Source organism: Artibeus jamaicensis, unplaced genomic scaffold (genome assembly GCF_021234435.1).
Source record: "Artibeus jamaicensis isolate MK-2021 breed Jamaican fruit bat unplaced genomic scaffold, CSHL_Jam_final scaffold_369, whole genome shotgun sequence".
NCBI lineage: Eukaryota > Metazoa > Chordata > Mammalia > Chiroptera > Phyllostomidae > Artibeus > Artibeus jamaicensis.
Genome location: NW_026522042.1, coordinates 40370070 through 40390210, shown reverse-complemented (window position 1 = coordinate 40390210; position 20141 = coordinate 40370070). Strand labels below are relative to the sequence as shown.

The window sequence follows — 20141 nt, the reverse complement described above, 5'->3', positions numbered from 1 at the left end:
TTGAACACTTTCACACACTGGCAGGCCCCAAGGACCTGTCCCTTGCTCTACAACTCCCCACAGCAATTCTCTATCACTGTGCCAGTTTCACAGACTTGCTTTGGTTTCCTAGCGCCATGCATACTGCTTCCTTTTACTTTACCAAGGCAATGTAAGCCAAACAAAATCAAGAGGCTCTCCTAAATCTTCTTACATTTTTGTGCCATAGCAACATAATCTTAAAACTGGCCATTTTAGTTTCATTTGCTGCTTAAAATAAAAATTATAAATTAACATTAAAATGGAGTACTAATTACAAAACAAATTGCAAATATCGCCATTTGCAAAAAAACCAAAATCAAGGTATTTGATTCTGTGTATCACAGAAAAATCATGGACGTACATCTACAGTGTAGTTAAACAATTCCTGTGACTAAAAAATAATTAAAAATCAAATCACCAGTAGCAAATGTATACTTAATGGCTCTGATAAGAACAGATCATGTAGCGCTCATAAAATGCAATTATTGTCTTTTTTATTTCTTTAAAAAGACATTACATTTTTATTGCATTATTCTATTAATAAAAACACATTAACAGATTGCTGTTTTTTCATTCTTTGCTTCCAAATTTTTATAAGAATTAACTGTTTTAATCAGGCCTTGGAAAGTGATCCCACCAGCACCACCTTCACCTACTCACTCTGCAGTTCAATGTTCACATAGCAAAAGCCAACAATTCAAATCTCTTGCCCACATTAAAAAAAGTAGTTTCAGCAGAAAAACATTAATATCAGTTGAATAAAAATAAGGGCGTAAAAGCTATGAGATAGCTCTGCCATCTGCCTCTGGGCTACAATCCAGGCTAACTAGAGCCTTATACAGAGTTCAATCATGTATATGAAATCCAAAAATAAACCTACAATCTATACAAAAACAACATACATGTGTTTTTGTAGCCTTGATTGCTATGTTTTTAAAAACCTAACCAGAAGTTTTACATGGTTTGAGTTCAACAGTCTTCCCTATATACTGTACAGTGGTTCTTTCCCTCTAGTCACAAGTTCCATTATTTCATTAATGTACAAATTTGAACATGATTTTTGAGTTCTTTATATATAAAAATAGTCAAAATATTAATTTCCCCTGCAAGTATCTTCTAATAAATCTTGCTGTCTTCCCCCCCCCTTTTTTGCCCACAGTTCTTATGAAGAAATCTCTCGTACAATGATGAGTTCTACTGTGTTCTGGAAAGTTTTTAGCAAGGACACTGCTTGTCCATGTTCAATATTGATAAAACTGTAGCCATTAGCCTAGAAGAAAGAAGAAAATTATTTTAAGAAAAACATTAAAGTTTCTGTCAGGTAATAAAATCTAGCAGAAAATAAGAATGATTTTGGCAATTTAATCTAGGCTCCTGAGCCCTAAAATAAAATCTCTGAAGGTGGGATTCAGGAATCTGAATTTTCAGATGACTCCTATGTAGTGGCCAATGCCCGGAAGAACTTATGTTTACGAAGGTCTTACTGCATACCAGGTACACAATTCTAAGTACTCCCATGAATTAACTCCTTTAATTGTCATAACGCGAAGATTCCTTTTTTTAATTAAAAATATTTTTAAAAATGTTTATTGATTTTAGAAAGGAAGGGGGGAGAGAGGAAGGGAGGTAGAGAAAAAGAGAAACATCAATCACCTGCCTCCCATCAACACCCTGAGCAGGGATCAAACCTGCAACCCAAGTATGTGCCCTGACCAGGACCTGAACCCCTGAATCCAAGGGTGTCAAACTCATTTTCACTGGGGGTGACATCAGCCTCGTGGTTGCCTTCAAAGGGCCGAATGTAGTTTCAACTCCTTAACAGTTAAGGAGTAGTTACATTTAGACAGTCCTAAAATCATTTCTGCCCTTTGAAGGCAACCACGAGGCTGATGTGGCCCCTGGTGAAAATGAGTCTGACACCCCTGCCCTAACCTATTGGTGTATGGAATGGTGCTCTAACCTGCTGAGCCACACTGGCCAGGGCCACAAGGAAGATTCTTTCATCACTTTATTTTAGAGAAATTAACATTCCGGAACTTCAACAAAATGCTAAAACATATCAAACATGTATTTAAAAATATCAGTAAGATTTTTCAGAGTACAAGGTGGAAATATTTTAAACTGTGAAAGCACTAGAGAGTGGCCTGTAAGAAATATCACCATTTCCATATACAAATATGTGAAGATAAACTTCATAAAATGCTTACTGTGTTGTGCCATGTATAATGCACGGTTTTTTTGTCCAAATTTTTGAGGGAAGAGTAAAGATGAGCATTATACATAGGTATAATGATTACAAACCACAGGGTATAATAATCCCACATATAATGCACAGAGAAATGTGGGTATGCATTATATACTGCAAAACTGTATATTCATAAAATGGCATTTAATAATTTCTTGATGAGGAGGCAGATGAGTTATAAAATGAAAAATAAATAAAATAATAAAAAGATGTATCTTGGTTACCTGGATAATTTTATCACCTGGTTGCAGTAATTTTGATGCTGGTCCTTCGGGTTGTACCCTTGTTACAAATATACCCTTTAATAATAACAACAACAACACAGTGTTATTGAATAGGAAACAGTATGCCTAAGTAATAGCACCACAAAGCAATCTTTCTTTCTCAATATGCAAATACTTGAATCATGGTCCAGGTTCTTCCTTCTCTTTCTCTGAAAACATTGTGATAGCCAACCATGTTATTTTTATTTTTGCCTCTGGTAATTTTGAAATCAGTATAGTGATTACTGTTAAAGTTACTTTCATAGAGGAACAAAAATAGTAACAAAATTAAAAATTACAATATCAGGCATGTTAACATTTTTGGGTTATATTTGTATCCCTCAATTAATCTGAACAGATTACATTTCAAAACAAAAAGCTGAACAACAGAGAAATCAATAGGTGGTCTGTCTAGATTTACAGAAATATCTGCTGGATTTTTACTTATGTATAAGAGGTGAACTTAGTGAATAAAACTTTATGGTGGGTATTGGGGGGATGGATATGGGTATTTCAAATGACATATAAATAAAACTCACATCATCTTCAGGTTTGAATGGGTTTCCTCTTCCACCAATACCTCCTGATATGCTAAATCCAAGTTCTGGATCTTTTTCAACTCTCACTCGAATCTGAGTTAACATGAAAATAAAATAAATCATTACTGCAATTATGAAAAAAGTTGCAACACAATACCACTCACAGTTAAGTATTGGGAAATTAAGTTCAAACAATATACCTATGTAAGGATTTGTCTAAAATGAATATTTGGGCAGATGAAGTGAAACTATATGACATGGAATACTATGTTAATGAGTTAGTGAGTTAAAGGCACAGCTGGGATTATAAAGCAAAGCTCCTAACTTAATCTACTGCTGTTTTATGAGGACAGGCAATCAATTAATGGTGACCCTATTGTATTTTTTAGACATCGTTGATTTTAAAGACATATGGCAAACACATAAAACATGTACTTTATTATTAGTTTCCCTTTATGAAACATCTATATTACATAGTATATCTGTCTACTGGGCATTTCATAGTTGCAAAATGAATAAACCATTTGTTCTCTACCTAAGTTTCTAATAATATTTTATTAATAAACTTTTCAAAATATATGACTAGCAACTTTTTTAAAAAGTACTTTGTAAGATTTAATTCTCAAAGTAGTTTGGAGATTATAGTCAAGTTTCAAAAGCTGAGTGTAAAATAATAATAGCAAACCATAATATGCCAATTCAGATTTAATGGACTACTTTTTATATTCTTCAAAGTCTGATTACCAAAGTACAATCAACTAGTTTCAGAAAAATACCCAACTTAGGGGAAAAAAATCATGCCTAAAACACAACATCCTACATCAATTAATGAGAATGAGGGTGGGGCGAAATCACAGTCAAATTAAACCACCGACTTTAACATCTCACATAAACTGAATAGGAAACCAAGTCTTTAAGCACAAAATGGTAACCCAAAAAACCCTGTTAAAATTCTATATGGATTTACTGCTAATAATTAAATAACCTATAAAATACATTAAAAGCTTAGTCTCATATTTCAAATATTCTTGATTATTCTTACCTCTTGCCTTGCCAGTTCATGGCCTTGTCTAGGAGAACAATGGGGCTGTGTATATGGAGGCTGGTGGGCCACTTTCAGCATCAAGTAATCAATTAGTTGTTCTCTAGAGGGATGCCTTGCCACAGATGCCTGAGGAAGGGGGTGATGTATTTGACTATAATTTGCCTGAGGCATGAGAGGCTGGCCCATCTGTCCATTACTCAAAGGCATCTATGAAAAACATGAAGTGTCTTAAAATGACCAATAATAATGTCTTATGACAAATATTTGGATTTTCTTCTTGGAGCATTTGAAAAGCACTAGAGTTTAACATTCTAAATCACACAGTATCATGGCACTTACACTATTTATTCTAATTTTACACTTTTAAAATAAATCCATTAATGTTTTCATTCTAAACTTGCCTGTTTGATGACAGATGCACTCTTTAAAGGTTTCATTCAAATGAAAGTAAATCATATCTACATTTAAAATTATTAATTTTCTGTCTGATATAAATGTACCTATTATTCTCATATACCCAAATGTTAAAATGGTAAACATTATGCCCAAATTTAAAACTTAAGTAAGCCCATTAAAAGAGTTTGTCTTCCTATAATAAATCTCTCACATTTGCACAAAACATGCATTTACTCATGTTTTTCATTAAACAAAAGTAATTTTTTGGTAAAATTTTTTCCTAATCTGACTTTATCTTGTCTACCTTTATATATTCCTTTCCAGAATTAACAAGGCAAAAAAAAAAAAAAAAAAAAAAGAAAAAAAGAATTAATAAGCCAATTTAGCTATGTAGTAGAAAACTGATTTATTTCTCATTATGTGTATCAGCAATTTTTAAACTCTCTAAATATTAATTCCATAGAATATTAACCACAAAAATTAAACTGACATTCTACTTTACTTTTCACAAGCTAAACAAAAATCTTGAGGTTATTTTGTTGTCAAAGAATTATCCTGGTTAAAACTCCTTTCATTTTTTACAGATTGTATCTGAACTTTACACTTAAAAATACCTTTGTAGAAATGTGGCAAATAGCTTATTTGTTACTGGGAAATCTGATAACTAAGATTACATTTGTATTATGTATATTTACGTATGAATAGATTTTTGATTGAAAAAGAAAATGTATTTAAGCTATTCAGTCATTTAAAACATCACTGTTGATTATTAATAAAAGTTGACCTCATCCAAAAGGAAATCATGAAAAATTATAAGGGGAATATTTGAACCCCATTTCTCTAAAATTATCCAAAAGTAGAAAGTTTGGGAAGACTGTGGCAGTAGTGTCAGAACTACCTATTTTTCTTTGCAAGCCTTGTAGAAGGATACAAAGTTGTTTGTTTGCCTTTGGTAAAAACGATTTTCACTTTTTAAAGCAGTCTTCTTTTTCACCGTTATACTTGAAAAGTCAGTTAAGTATGAAGTCTGAAACATACATAGGTGTTTCAGACTTCATACAGAGAGGATGCTGGCATAAGAGTGTTACTACTCCCTGACATTCTCTCCTTGGGCATTTACTACTCAGTCACTGTATATCTGAAGCAATTAATCTGCCCAGGAGTACTTAAGCGGTTGTGTTGTTATTTTATTACCTATTCACGACTCTGTAGACAGCACTTGTTTTTCTCTATATTTATACAATTTTTCCTATGGCAAATTCAATGCTTTTCGCCAGACAATAATTACTTCTGACCCATTGTTAAGACTTCCTGCCACCTAGATACTTGTGCCTGACATTCTACATCAATGTTAAGCATATCCACGGAATATATTAATATTAAGCTTTGATACACAGATGGCTCAGGACAATAAAAAGCATAAAACAAACTCAGTAACAGAAACCATAGATATTAACAGAAAATGGATATTAAAAAGAAAAAGAAACTGGATAACAGAGCTTAACTAAGCCCCACCCCAAAAGATAAAGCAAACACGTATGAAATTAAATGTTATTGGCTGGATTCCTACTCTGAAGAACAATGTGGAAGTTTATATATGATCTACAACTACACTTCATAATTGTATCAGATTATATTAGAATATGGAATGCTTTAGTTACAAAAGTATTAAGAACACAATCACCATCTATAATACCATATTAAAAAGTCTTTTAATTATATTGCTTTTTACAAAGATTTTATATTCAGAGAGGGGAAAGGAAGAAGAAGGGGAGGGAGAGAAACACCGATGTGAGAGAGAAACATCAGTCAGTTGCCTCTCACATGAGCAGGAACCAGGGACTGAATCCACAACCTAGGCATGTACCCTGACCAGGAATCAAACCTGTGTGACCTTCCACCTTGTGGGATGATACCCAACCAACTGAGCCACACCAGTCAGGACTCTAATTATACTTTTAATGAGTGATCTCTAATTAAATGTAAAGTATTTTAAAATGCCTTGAGTAAGAGTAAAGTATTCTGAAATCAAGAACTTCAGATAGGTTCATATTTAACTCTCCAAATAGGTTTATTAAGAATGCCCAAATCCCTTCAGTATAAATAATAACTTGGTGATAATACAGAAATAAAACAAAAATGTACAATAAACTGATGCTCCAGTGTGGGGAAAATTATGGAATAAACTGAAAATTAGCAGAATGCAATTCTATTTCACAATTGTTTAAAAAATAAATCCTTACTAAGCAAGGAGGAAAGTTCTTTAAAAAGTATTTTCAGTGCTAAAGCATCTATGCTCTTTCTAGTTCAAAAGCCACAACACATAGTAAGTTCAAGATACTACTTCATTCATTTCCTGAGCACCTGCTTTCAAGATGTCTGAAGAAACATCTCTGAGGCTAAGTGTAGCTGTCGAGTAGTTGTGCTGTCCTGAAATGAATGTATCACCCAGACAAGGATCTCCTGGACAGGATGTTTGGGGAGGCTTCAAATTAGGGGACAATAAAAAGTAAACAAATAATGATCTTTAAAATGTGCAACCAAAAATGATGATGACACATGAGAGGGAATTAGAAAAAAAAACAGTGCTAGATAATAAAAAGACAAAGAACCAAATAAAAGATCATCACAACTGCCATCAATCTTGGTATTTTCATGATAAATGTTAACTAAGTTTATTATGGTAATCATTTTGCAATATATACATATATCAAATCATCATGATGCACACCTTGAATTAATACAATGTATGTCAATTATATTTCAGTAACACTGGGGAAAAGTTAGTACTTTTAACCATATTCCAAAGTTAATGGCAAAATGTTTTTATAATGTATAAAACATTTATACAGATATATGCTGTTAAGCTATTTCTTTATAATGCTTTTAGCTTTATTTACAGTAACACCTAGCTTTTAACACTTTCAGCAACATTTTACATCCTAGTTAAAAGTCCCACATTTTAAGAGCCACTGAAATTTGTACTGTTGAGTAGCACAAAAAGTTTTTTTTTCTTTTTGCAGGGGTGGGCGGTGGTAAAAAATTAAGCAATGTTCTTTTAACAGCACGATCTCACCGAGGATTTTCTTTTAAATGGTGAACAAAACCAGTAAACACATAGTCATATAACTTACTTTAGTTTAATTCTATCATACTAATATTAGTCAGCTATGTGTTTTCAAAAGCACTGGTTTGGTGGAGTACTTTTAAAATTAACTAACTAGGATTCCTATTCTTATATGTCAAATAATATCCTTGAAATTTAACACACTGATAGCTTTAGAGAGAAAACAGATCTCATCATTTCTTATAAATATGGTGAGACATAAGATTCCTAAATTTTTCATTTTAATTTAGCTCTAAACACATTTTGCTATATTTTGGAAAACTAGAGAGACTGTGTTAAGTAGCACTATTATTACTTTCAAAACAGTATGACACTATCAACACAGATATGCAAATTATACCATCATGTTGAAAAATAATCTGAAATCTATTTCATTAGGCTATCCCACAGGCCACATATAAACCTAACAGTTTATAATGTAATCTCAGAAAATGTATTTGCAACAGAACGTTCTATCATGTACAATTAGTTTCTAGTTCAAACCATGGCTTAGGATTTTCAGATGGGCTTTGTTTGATCAAATTTTGTGTATTTATTCGAGGAAAACTTTTATTTTCCTTCTTTGTTTTTGAGATGTCCTTTCAGAATGCATAAAAATCAACTTAGCTCATAGTTTGAAGTTTAAACTCAAGCTTGAATGTACAACTGTGTTTATCTAGTCTTTAAAAGAACAAGCATATTATGAGTTAAAAAGTAAAATGCAACAGACTCAAAGGCTCTGAATTTAAGAGTAATTAACAAGCAAAAAATATTACTGTGTAAGAATTCGTAAATAATAATTCTTCCAGATGACTATAAAATTACCCCCGAGTTAATAAAAACCCCTGGACTTTGCTCTGTGGCTTCCATCGGAATAGTGCCAGAAATTCAGGGCTTAATAGTCAATCACCCTTCTCTCTCTCCCTGTTTCAATCTGGTAAATTACAAAATGATTGCTCCCACTGTAACATAACGCAGAACCAAGTGGTGGCAGGTGACAGAAGGCAGAGCTAGATGGGTAATACACACAGCAAAGCAAATCAGGAGACTGCTCCTATCCTAGAACACAACAGAGCAAAGGCGCAGGAGTGTATTAAAAGGCGGGGAAAAGAAGGGGCAGTGAATGCTCAGGAAAAAGAAAAGGACGTGGAAGTAAGCAGTCTTGTGGAAAGAAAACTGAGAAGGGGATAAAGTAAGGTTATAGGGAGAGATAGGTCTTTTCAGGATAAGAGAAGGGCAGAGGAGGAAATATTTGGAGGCTATGCTACTACCTCAAATTGTTATGAAAGGAAAATCTTAAAACAGAGCCATGTCAGAATTGTCTGTTCTTTTCCCTTCTCTGCTCTTCTTATACCTTATTTTTAAATTTCATTAAAATAAGCCTTTCTTCATCACTAGTCCTAATGACTATGGCTGAAATGTGGTAATAAAGAATTTGAGTTTTGCCTTTTCATTGGTACTTATTACATTTTCTCCAGCCTCATATTTAATCATATTTAGCAAATCATGATTAAACTTAGTTCCACTTAATTCTTAGTGCTTTTTACTAGCCAATATTCAATCACTGAAGTGAAAATCACTCTTCCCCACAAGTCCTCTGTATTTGGGGAGAGCAAGCTAATTTTAACAGAAAGACACAGCAAAGATTAATTTTTTAAAAAGCTCTCCATTATTTCGATTGCCCACCTTTTTTTACATAAAAAGAGTTGACTACCCCCTCTGTTATGACCACAGAAACTTAAGTGATAAAGACTAAAATCAGCTTTGCAGCAAGTTTCAGCACTAAGCCATGGCGGAACTGGGAGGTAATCAAAATAACAAACCCACAGTAAATTTCATTTTCTAGAAATATTAAAACATTAAAATGTGAGGTTTACTTCTCTTCTTTGTATTCAAAGTACTTGTCTACCACAGGTACTCACTCGAAAAATGTGCCCACCAGAACCTCTTCCGTCTGCAACACTCAATGCAAGACTACCTTGGCTGCCATGCAGATCCCTAGAGCTGCCATAGTGACAGTTGCTTACAGCAGTGAAATTGGAATTAAAGGACCTTGACAGCATGCTCTGAATAAAGAAGGGACAGATTTAACAGAGATTAGTGTAGCATGCAAAATTCACAAGACATGTTATGTACATAGATGTATTTACAAGTAAGCCCAATACCATACAGAAATATGATGCAATATGGGATTTTCAGTGTCACTGAAAGAAAATGGCACTATTTTTCCATAGTTACATGACAACATGCACGCACACACACAGAAATTACAGGTAATCCAACTATTCAAGTTTAAACACCAAATAAAGTACATACATATATGCTTTTATGCTACTATTTCCTTTACTCATGACATATCTTTTTAGAAGTTCATCAGAAAATAGGAATTGATGTCACACCCACAGGTATCTGCACATACACAGTTATACATGGAACACAAACTAATTCCTGTAGAAAGAGAAATTTTACCAACAACCAGTTATTTCTAAGTCAAAATGGATTTCTAGAGATTCTGGTTCATTTTATAGGAATTGTCTTATTATTAAATAAATGCAGACTTTAAATACACAATATAGCACAAAATATACTTGCAATATATGCCAGGACCTTGGTTACTGCAATTGCTAAAAATTATCTTCCACATTTAGAAAAAAGCCTTACATCAGGGAAATGTTTAATATAAGCACAAAGTTTTAGGATATAACATTTAAAAGGCTTTCACTGCTCTATAATTACCAGAATAAAAACAAAGATTAAAAAGTGAATATATAAAAACTTTCTATCTAATAGATATTGAAGATTATTATATCTTAGGAGTTAGCAGTGCCTTTTGCTGCTTAAACCTGAAGAACCACTAATGGAATCCTTCCAAATATTTCATTTATATAAATGATCATTAATCCTACAGGTGTCTGAAAAACGTATCTCTCAATAAACGCACTGCCTGATTCTCATTATTTCTGCTTGTCTATTCCAAAGTTGTTAAAGCACACAGGTTTCAAGTGTACAACTCAATAAAACATCACCCACACACTGCTTCGCTGCCCACTGCCCCAAGCAAAATCTCTTTCCCCACCCCCTTTTGCTTGCTTCTACCTACGCTCAGCCCCCTTTCCTTCTGGCCTCCATCACATTGTTGTCTGTGTCTATGTGTTTTATATATATACATATATATATAAAACAAAATAGAAATATATATATATGTATACACATTATGTGTGTGTGTATAGTACACTTAATCCCTTCACCTTTTTTCATCCAGCCCTCTATACCCTCTCCTGACAGTTGTCTGTTCCATGTAGCCATGTCTCCATTTCTATTTTGTTCCTCAGTTTATTTTGTTCATTAGATTGTACAAATAAAGTGAGACCCTATGCTATTTGTCTTTCATTGCCAGGCTTATTTCACTTAGCATAGTACACTCTAGGTCCATCCATGCTGTTGTAAAGAAAAGATTTCCTTCTTTTTTACGGCCACATATGATTCCATTGTGTAAATGTACCACAGCTTTTTTATTTACTCATCTACTGATGAGCGTTTAAGGCTGCTGTTCTTTCAGGCATATGCTTTTTGTCAGGTCCCTGAATACTGAGGGTCTGATGGTCAAAGTGAGAGAAACCACATTTTTGAGCATGGCTTGTAATTAAGACTTATAGAAATGCCGTAATAAACACTTCTATGTTACTCTCTGGAAATACAGAACTTGTCCACATTATGAAGTTGATGTCTACTATTAAAAAACATTAATATAACATTCTAGAGTAAAAAAATACATAAAATTACAAAGTACACTTTTAGTTATTTTGTGAATTCTAAAGTAATGACTAAATAAAAAGCTGAACTTAATAGCCCGCACTTTCCCAAATCATTTTAATAAGAACAAGGCTTTGGCAGAGGCAATTCAGAGATTCCATAAACATCTGATTAGAACGTAAAAATGAAGAAATTATACACACGGTTATATATAAACATGTTTTGTTTTAACATGTTAATGTGACTGGACTGACTGTTTAAGAATATGCAGGTCTGAAACAAAGCCTATCCTGTCATCTTTGAACATATATGACATTTTGTAAATATTTCACTGACTAGGAAGCCTGGAGCTAAGAATAGGTCTGGTTTCAAATTCAGGCTTGTGCACAGATATCCATATAAAACGGCACTCTATCACAACACATCAACACATTGTGGAGAGTTCAATTAAGTGTTGGGCATATGTTCTGAGCACTGTTGTACAGTACACGCCAATAGTTGTAAAATAGCAAGTGACATAAAAAATTATCATGTTGTCATCATCTTTAATCATATTTGGTTGAGTGCTTCTTATCCAGGGGTGTTTTAAATATAGTAAGTAACATTAGCAAAAGCTGACATTAGTAATAATTCAACTTTGAAATAAAAACTTTTATTCATTTTCAATGTTAAGTTTTATTTGTAATTAAGTCTTGAGATTTTGGAGGTAAAATCTATTTTATATGTTTAGATTCCAGGTAGTTTGTTGGGGTGGAGGGGTATAACTACCACAAGGTTTCAAAACCACGTAAGAGTCAATAACATATGTTTATGTTGTTATTTCTAAACTCTCAGTTGGGCCAAGTAGCAACTGGGGACGTACCCCCAGAGGTAGCACAGGCATTGTGAAATCCCCTGAATAATTTTTTTAAATGTCCACCATGCCACCAGAGGTATGTTTGGGGGAGGAAGGGAGAATCACAGAGCAGCGAACAGAGATCTTCCATCATTCGTGTCCACTGTCAATCAATACTTCAAGTTTGGAGTCTAAATCATGTTCCCCTGTGCATTTTAGTTTCACTGAACTAATTTTCATCTCTAAATTACCATTGTGTTTGCCAAGCGATTGTAATGCAAATTTCTAAATATAAAAAGCAGAGAGGCCCAACAATGAGGTGACTGCTACTTGCTTCCTATTTACTAAAGTCCAGGCACATTTCTGTCAGACAGGAAAGTAATGGGAGACTAGCCATCTGAGATGTCACTAATATTAATATAATAGAGTAATAAATGAACTCATCGCTTCTTCCAAATCTGCTATTCCTCCTCTAGTCCAGCAGTAGTTAATGGCATTCCCAACATCCAGTTATTCAAGGCACCAATCTCAAGCTTAATCTTTTCTTCAATGACTGATTACAGGAATATTCCAAGCTGAAGTAAATTCTTATACAGTCAGAACTGCCTCTTAAATTCGTTCCTTTGTCTCAATTCTACTGATCCATTCTCATTTGTTTTCTGGACGACTGGGCAGCCTCATAACTCAATCAACTTAAATATATAGCTTCATCCTCCACAAATCCAGTTCCACACTATCACCAGAAGTTTACTTATAAAACAGCTATATTATATTTCTGCTTAAGAAATCCCCAAATTCCTTAGAAATAGCACAGAAGTTCAAAGCACCCCAATGGTATATACAGTTATAGCTGAAGCAAAATCAATCAATGAGAATAGAGCTGCCTAATACAGATAGCTCATTTACTTTACTGCACAGAGCTAACCATTGTAAGCAAAGGTTCAATGTGAATTGAGTAAGGTATTAATTATATTTTAGGTATTTTTGAAAAATTCAACTTAAGGAATTTTTTAAATGACTAATTAAAGTTGTACATGTTCAGCTACTTGAAAAACATATATTTAATAAACAGAGATAAGATAATTCTTGGGTAAAATCCACTGAGAGGTATGAAGCTAAATCTTAAAGAAAGAATATGCCTTAAACACCTGAGCCACAGAACTGTGGCACTAATATATCAGTTTTACAGAATACTTAAAACAATTTTAACTTCTTTCAAAGAGCAAACATCTGCACACTACTGAAAAGCCAGATAATGAGTTCAAATGGGCAGAAATGCAGTTCAGAAGAGAGCAAATGCCATGCCAAATGTCATCTGTGCTAGTGATAGTGTTAGTCATGTAACTGGGAAAAAAATCTTAGATGAAGTATTTACATTTACAATACACTTGTTTTTCTGTTAACTAATAAACTACTTGTTTTTGTATACATATTTACGTAATAATTATTAATAGATAATAGGACAGAAAGTGCTTAACACAGGGATACATGTATAGACATGTATTATTTACAGTATGTGTGGCAAAAGGTAAACACACACAAATACATACCATGAATGTAAGTCCATTAGAAAACAGTGGGGAGTAAGAAAAGGGAAAGGAGCTTATACTACCACCTCAATGTTTTTTGAGTCTGGCCAAGTCTGAACTTGGAACTCTACTGTCAGTACCAAGGAAAAACTCCTAGAATATTGGTATACATTCAACAATTCAGAATGTTTTGTTACACCTTGTTTAAAAAACAGAGTGCCAAATATTTTTAAGACAAATCAGTAAATTCATAAGGAGGAGTATGAAAAATTCATGTTTAATTACCTTTTCTAACTTTTTGGCCTCAATGTGTCGCAGTACTTGTTCTCGCCAATCATGAGGAACTTTACTTTTTCCTGGAGGATCTAATAAAGAATGCTCAGAACCAACCCTTGCATTTGGTCTTTTTGAAGGACTAGTCCGTGAATAATTGAAATCACTAACTGACATAGTTCTCTCTGGTATTTCACTAACAGAGGGTCGAGCACTTTGAGGCCTTGATGTATTTGGACCATCGATGCTGTATGTTCGTGCAGAAAGAGGCCTCTGTGATCCTGACATCATCGGAGGAGTTCTTCCCATTGCATGTAACTCTCTGTATGATAAATAATCTCCTTCAGGGATCTGGGACCTCCTTATGGAACCTGGCTCACCAAGATTTACAGAAGCTGTAGACGACACACTGCTTTGTCGCTGAATTGTATTTCGAGTTGCTCCAGGAATGAGCCGGTCATTTGGTGAGATGGCCCACATTTCCCCATGTCTTCCTGGGCCAAGTCTTGGATGTAAATGGTATCCAGTATTAGCTCGAACATTGTTATGGTTAGAGAAATTCATATTGGCAGAATGTTTGGTGTAACCGTGACTTTCTGTGCTGTCTGACCTAGAAAGACGCTGAGAAGGAAAACTGACATGATCTATTTGGGGATTTTGTTTGGAGTGCCACAAAGGGTCCTTAACTGCAGCGCTGCTACTGTACTGGATATTATATTGTGGAGGCCCATATATCTGAGGTGTAGAATGTAGACCACTTGTTGTGGGGCCTCTTACACTTGGCTCTTCAGGATTATGATTTGAATCAAACTTAAAAACTGCCTTTGTACCTGATACTAAATCAGAAGATGAAGAAGAACCAGTAAATACTTGCAATGGCTGATCATACAAAAGTGTAGCAGACTTGCTCCTGACTATATTTTTTCCATCAATAGTAGATGTGACTTTAACTGTTGTACTTGGCTGCTGAAGTCCATTATCACTAAGAATGTCATAGATTTTTAGCTCTCCAGTCTCCATATTAGTTATGCTATGAGATTTCACAACAGACCCTATTGGCCCACTTCTCTGAGGGGAGAGATCTTCAGTACTTTTGGAAATACCCATATCAACAGAAGAATCAGTGTTATGTGGTTCAATTCTCCTGGGAGACTGTGGCGTTTCCTCAGAATGTCCATTTACCTTATTTATACATTCCAGATTAGGACACTTGTTTCCATTTTCCAAGTGCTCATCTTCTCCTTTAGCATTAATGTTTAAAAAATTCGTTCCAAGCAATATATCCTGTGTCTTTGACCTTTCCACTCTCTCGTGTTGAAATGTATCATTAGTTATAAGTTTATTAAGATTCATATTGATATGGTCTAATTTGTGAGATTCATCAGATGTGGCTGTTGAATCAACACCTTTCTCTATAAGAACTAACCGTTCTTCAATATTCAAATCATATTCAGGTAAACTGAAATCTTTCTTGTCATGAATCTTGAATTTTTCCTCTGCTGAATGGTTTAAAATATCTCCATTTTGTAAAAGGCTATTAAAATTTTCATCTTCTTGCCTAAAACAAAGATAATTTTATTGAAAACATCGTAAAACCCAGTTTTCTTAGCAATGGGAGATTTACATTAAATGGAGAGAAGTAGAACTGTATTAAAATGTATAATCAACATTTTCATCAATATCATAAATCACTTAGTCACAATATAGCTGAAGCTAAACAATAAATTATGTATTCTCTTCTGGTGCATCTTTTCACAAATGTGCCAAAATATGAAATGCTTGAAAAATGGGGAGATACACAAAGAAAGAACCAACAACTTGAAATAGCTGAGTAAAGAGAACAGAATATTTCTATAAACAGTTCTGAAATCTTACATTAGCCATAGTTATCATGAACTAAGTTATTAGATTCAAATATATAGATAAGGAAATTATGTAAAGGATTAAACAATAGCTCAGAGCTCTACAAAACATGAAGAATGATCAAAACTGAAGTTAAATTTAATCACATTAAGTGACTACTTTGGACTTGGAAAATATTTCTAAATGTCATATTCCAAAATTATAGAAAATATTTTATTCCTACTTGGTGATATGAAAACATATTTGTGTACTGAAGTTATATTTTTCAAAAACTCCCATCAGGTGACATAAAATACTAATGATTAGGAATACAATATAAAAAAGGTGTAGCTATATCCCTTTGTTAGCCTTTATTTTATTACATAAAAAACATGTCTTAAGAAATATTAACCTACTTCCCAACATCAGTAAAATTTCATTATTTAACAAATTAATCATTATCTTAACATCTTAAAGGTTTTAAGAAATAATATATTACCATACTGGGTCTTAGCCCCAAATTCAGAGAACTGATATAATGATTAATCATAATAACAACCACCTAACTGCTAAACTCATTTTAAGGTACCAAAGTATTTTCCTTCTCCAAAAACATAAATCTCCAGAAATATACACACAAAAATTTGACTTAAATATGTCACCAAAGCTTAAGAACAACTGAACTCTAAAAAAAATATTTAGCAATATCCATATAATTAGCTTTGGGTTCAGTAGTAACCTAAATCTTTCTATCAAGCAATCTACCTGACAGATTATCATGAAGGTAAAATGGTACAGTTTTACTTTGATAACCAAACTCTCAAGAGCCCAAATAATGTATCTGTTTTAAACTTCAGCTAAATTCCAACCTGTAGGAATTAAGTCTTTTTTCAGACGCTGACCTACATATTTAAGTCTAAGACAAAGATATGGTGCTAAAAAATATATTTAAATCGATGGTGTCAATTTAAATACATCTGATTTAAATGTGAACAGAAAGGGACACAGGCTGTTATGCTTTTAAAAAGATCTTTAAATCCTGTGGATAGAGAACACAGACTGGAATGGGGTGATGAGGACAGTCATACACAGGGAGTGGAGTTCTAGCCTGAGGCCCCAGAGCAGGTAAGAAAACAGCACTGAGGCCCAGAGGATCAACAGTTTGCCCGGGGTCACAAGACTCCATGGCTGGGGGAGGATACAGGAGACCTGCTTACCTGGAGCCGAACGCTGGTTGTCTGCAATCATCAAAAATACTTTTGCATTTCTAACCCTTAAAAATACTCCTTTCAACTTGAATTACTCCAAATAAACTGTTTATGTTGTAATAACTAGAACCACTATAAAACTGTTAAACCTTTTAATGAAGAGAATTAGAATGTATTTTAAATCTCTTCTTCCCCCCTTAAAAGACTAATCTAAAACAGAAATCAAGGAACATGTATCAAGAACCCATGGACATAAAGGACACACGGACAAAAACTAAGGGGGTATGGAAATGGGAGGGAGGTGGGGAGCACTGGGGAGGTGGGGTAGGGTGGGGGTAAAAAACAGAAAACTGTACTTGAACAACAATTAAATAAATGAATTTTTTAAAAAAAGAACCCACGGACAAAGAAGGAAGGGTATGGGACAGGGGAGGATTGAATGTGGGGAGGTGGGAGTAGGTGGAACAAGAGAGAGTAATGGGGGGGGAATGGGACAACTATAATTGAACAAAAAATTAAAAAGAAAATGTATAAAAACTAAATAATTAGTAATAAAGTAGTGGGAAAAAACCATATATTGCCTGAACCACTTCTATAATATTAATTTGTGATATCCTTTATATTTTTGATCATATATATTTATTTGTATTTCTAGCTCTATTTATTGTACAAATAAAGTATTTTGTTAAGATAGCCACAAACCTGTTTTTGGAATTAATACCAATATGAGTTTGTTTCATTGGAGAGCAGAGTGAGGTATCTTGACTACTGTCAGTATTAAGAGAAACTGAATCAGACATCCGGGATGGAGAAGAACAGTTGCTGTTGTTCTGATTGCTATTGTGTGTAACTTCATCTGATAAAGAATCTGTGTCCTTTGTATCATCTGAAGCAAACAAACAAACAAACTCAAGCAATTAATAGTCACCAAGAATCTGTGTGAAATACTTCCCAGTAATGACAAATAGCATTTATATTGTCCTGGTTCAACATTCAAGGGGAGACCCCACCAAAAAACAAGAATTTATTTACAAAACATTGTGTATTTATCCTTACACAATTTAAAATTGTGTATTTATCCTTTACATGTTTAAACTTCAGTCACCTTCAAAGTACTCTCCATTTGATGCAATACACGTAATGAAGATTTCTTTTCCACTATCAAAACAGTTTTGAACTTGTTGATTTTGATGCCTTTTAATGCTTCTGCTTTTTTTGTTTCACCTCTTCCACACCAGCAAATTATTTCCCTTTTGAGGTCTTTTTTTTTTTCATCCAGGGAAACAAAAAAGTCATGTAGGGAGAGATGGAGTGAATGAGGAGGGTGAGGCATGGGGAGGTCATACAGGCATGTGCCCTGATTGGAAATCAAACAGGCAACCGTTTGGTTCATAGGCCAGCGTTCAATCCACTGAGCCACACCAGGCTGGGCAATAATATAGTATCTTTACGCCCTAAAGGATATTTTTAACTAATTCAATTCTAACCAAATCATAAGAATATTATACATAGACAAAGAGATTACATGAATCTGAATTAAGAATATTTTTGCTGTTCCAAATATTTCACTTTTAGTAGTCTGTTTTGAGTTCACCATTAAAAACAGCAGGGCATGAGACTCTCTAACTTCAAGTTTAAGGTGTTAGGGTCTCAGATTATAAATTTTTAAAATAACATTAAACTATATATCACTTAAATTCTCTCCTAGATATATTCCTCTTCTTCCAACTCTATGATGTCATAATTAGATGAACATTAAGTATTTAGCATACAGCAAGTAGCAACTAGTCAGTACTCAACAAGTGTCATCATCATTATCATGAAACACAAGGTATTTGAGGACCACCCTGATATCAAGTTTCATTAATGCCATAAAGGCAAAGATTGGATAAATATTTGGTGGAGGTAATACAGAGAGAGGTTTAGGGAACTAGTGGGGAGGAGTAGGGAAAGGAAAAGATATCCTCCAAGTTCCTTTTCATTTTTAAGAGTCTGAGATTTTATGAAAGAATGAAAGAATAGCTGGAAAGAAGAATGGTTTAAAAATAAGTTCTGGGATAGTTAAAGTAACAACAAATACCTATTTTATATCAGGTACTGGGCTAGATATGAGTACATTGAGTAATCTAGTACTTTCGATTCACAAAACCCATTAGCCTCATTTTATGTAAAATTAGGTATGTATACATGGATAAAATTAGGTAGCTCAAGGATCACATAGCAATTAAGTAGTAGAAATAAAATTATAATCAAGACTCATATGCCCATAAAAATCCATGCCTTTGTAAGTAGATCTGCATAAGGGAAGAGAAAGGGTCCTGTAGTTTTCCTTTAAAAACAAGAGAGAAAAGAGACTTTTCAAAAAGCCATGTATTGCCTTGACTGGTGTAGCTTAGTGGGCTGGGCATTTTTCTGCAGAGCCAAAGGCCACTGGTTCAGTTCCAGTCAGGGCATGTGACTGGGTTGCAAGCCAGGTCCACTGATGGGGGTGTGCTAGAGGCAACAGATTTATGTTTCTCTCCTTCTCTTTCTCCCTTCTTTCACCTCTCTCCAAAAATAAATCAGTAAAACCTTTGAAAAAAAGCATGTTTTAAAAATTGCCGCTAAAAAGTGTTTTAAATAATGACATTTAAGGAAATCTATTCTAAAAAATTGTAAATTTTGTTCAGCCCATGTCTAATCTCGGTGCTTCCCTTTAACAGCTGACCTTTCTTGTTATTACTCAGTGCTACCACTTTTGGCTGGTTAATGGAGGCTTCAATTAATGGTGGTCGCATCTCTGCCATTTTCATTTCTTCATCAGAAGAAAGTTCCTCAGATTCCTAATTTAGAGAGAAAGGAGTGAAAATATTTATGAAAACAGATTTTGGTTTGTTTAAATGAATAAATATTAAGTCATAAGAACTTTAAAAAAAGAGAAAATGTATGCAACCTTTTCATAGTAACATGTAGTGAGTAAAAGTAGTACATGATTAAATAATTTTAAAGACAAGCCAGTAAAACTATGGTACTTATGAATAGTATTCTAAAGCACCTATGGGATAATTTTCTGGGGTAGGCCTTAATTCAAGTGTATTAATGATCAC

At 34.0% G+C, this 20141-nt stretch overlaps 1 protein-coding gene across 8 annotated transcripts in view; it reads right to left on the bottom strand.

The window, feature by feature from the left end:
• Positions 1 to 493: 493 nt before the first annotated feature.
• The window catches only part of ERBIN (erbb2 interacting protein), a 117180-nt gene continuing 97532 nt past the window's right edge, over positions 494 to 20141 (bottom strand). For 3 of the 8 annotated variants that reach the window (XM_037150807.2, XM_053657423.1, XM_037150802.2), the window contains 8 exons: positions 19763 to 19877; positions 17758 to 17941; positions 14018 to 15563; positions 9538 to 9681; positions 4111 to 4320; positions 3069 to 3161; positions 2491 to 2565; positions 494 to 1291 (listed from right to left, as the gene is read on the bottom strand). In XM_037150807.2, the coding sequence (XP_037006702.2) occupies positions 1184 to 1291; positions 2491 to 2565; positions 3069 to 3161; positions 4111 to 4320; positions 9538 to 9681; positions 14018 to 15563; positions 17758 to 17941; positions 19763 to 19877 (2475 nt within the window). In that variant the 3' untranslated portion in view covers positions 494 to 1183. Of the gene's footprint in view, positions 1292 to 2490; positions 2566 to 3068; positions 3162 to 4110; positions 4321 to 6877; positions 6995 to 9537; positions 9682 to 14017; positions 15564 to 17757; positions 17942 to 19762; positions 19878 to 20141 lie in introns of all 8 variants that reach the window. The other 5 variants (XM_053657424.1, XM_037150803.2, XM_037150805.2 and 2 more) reach the window with 5 other exon arrangements.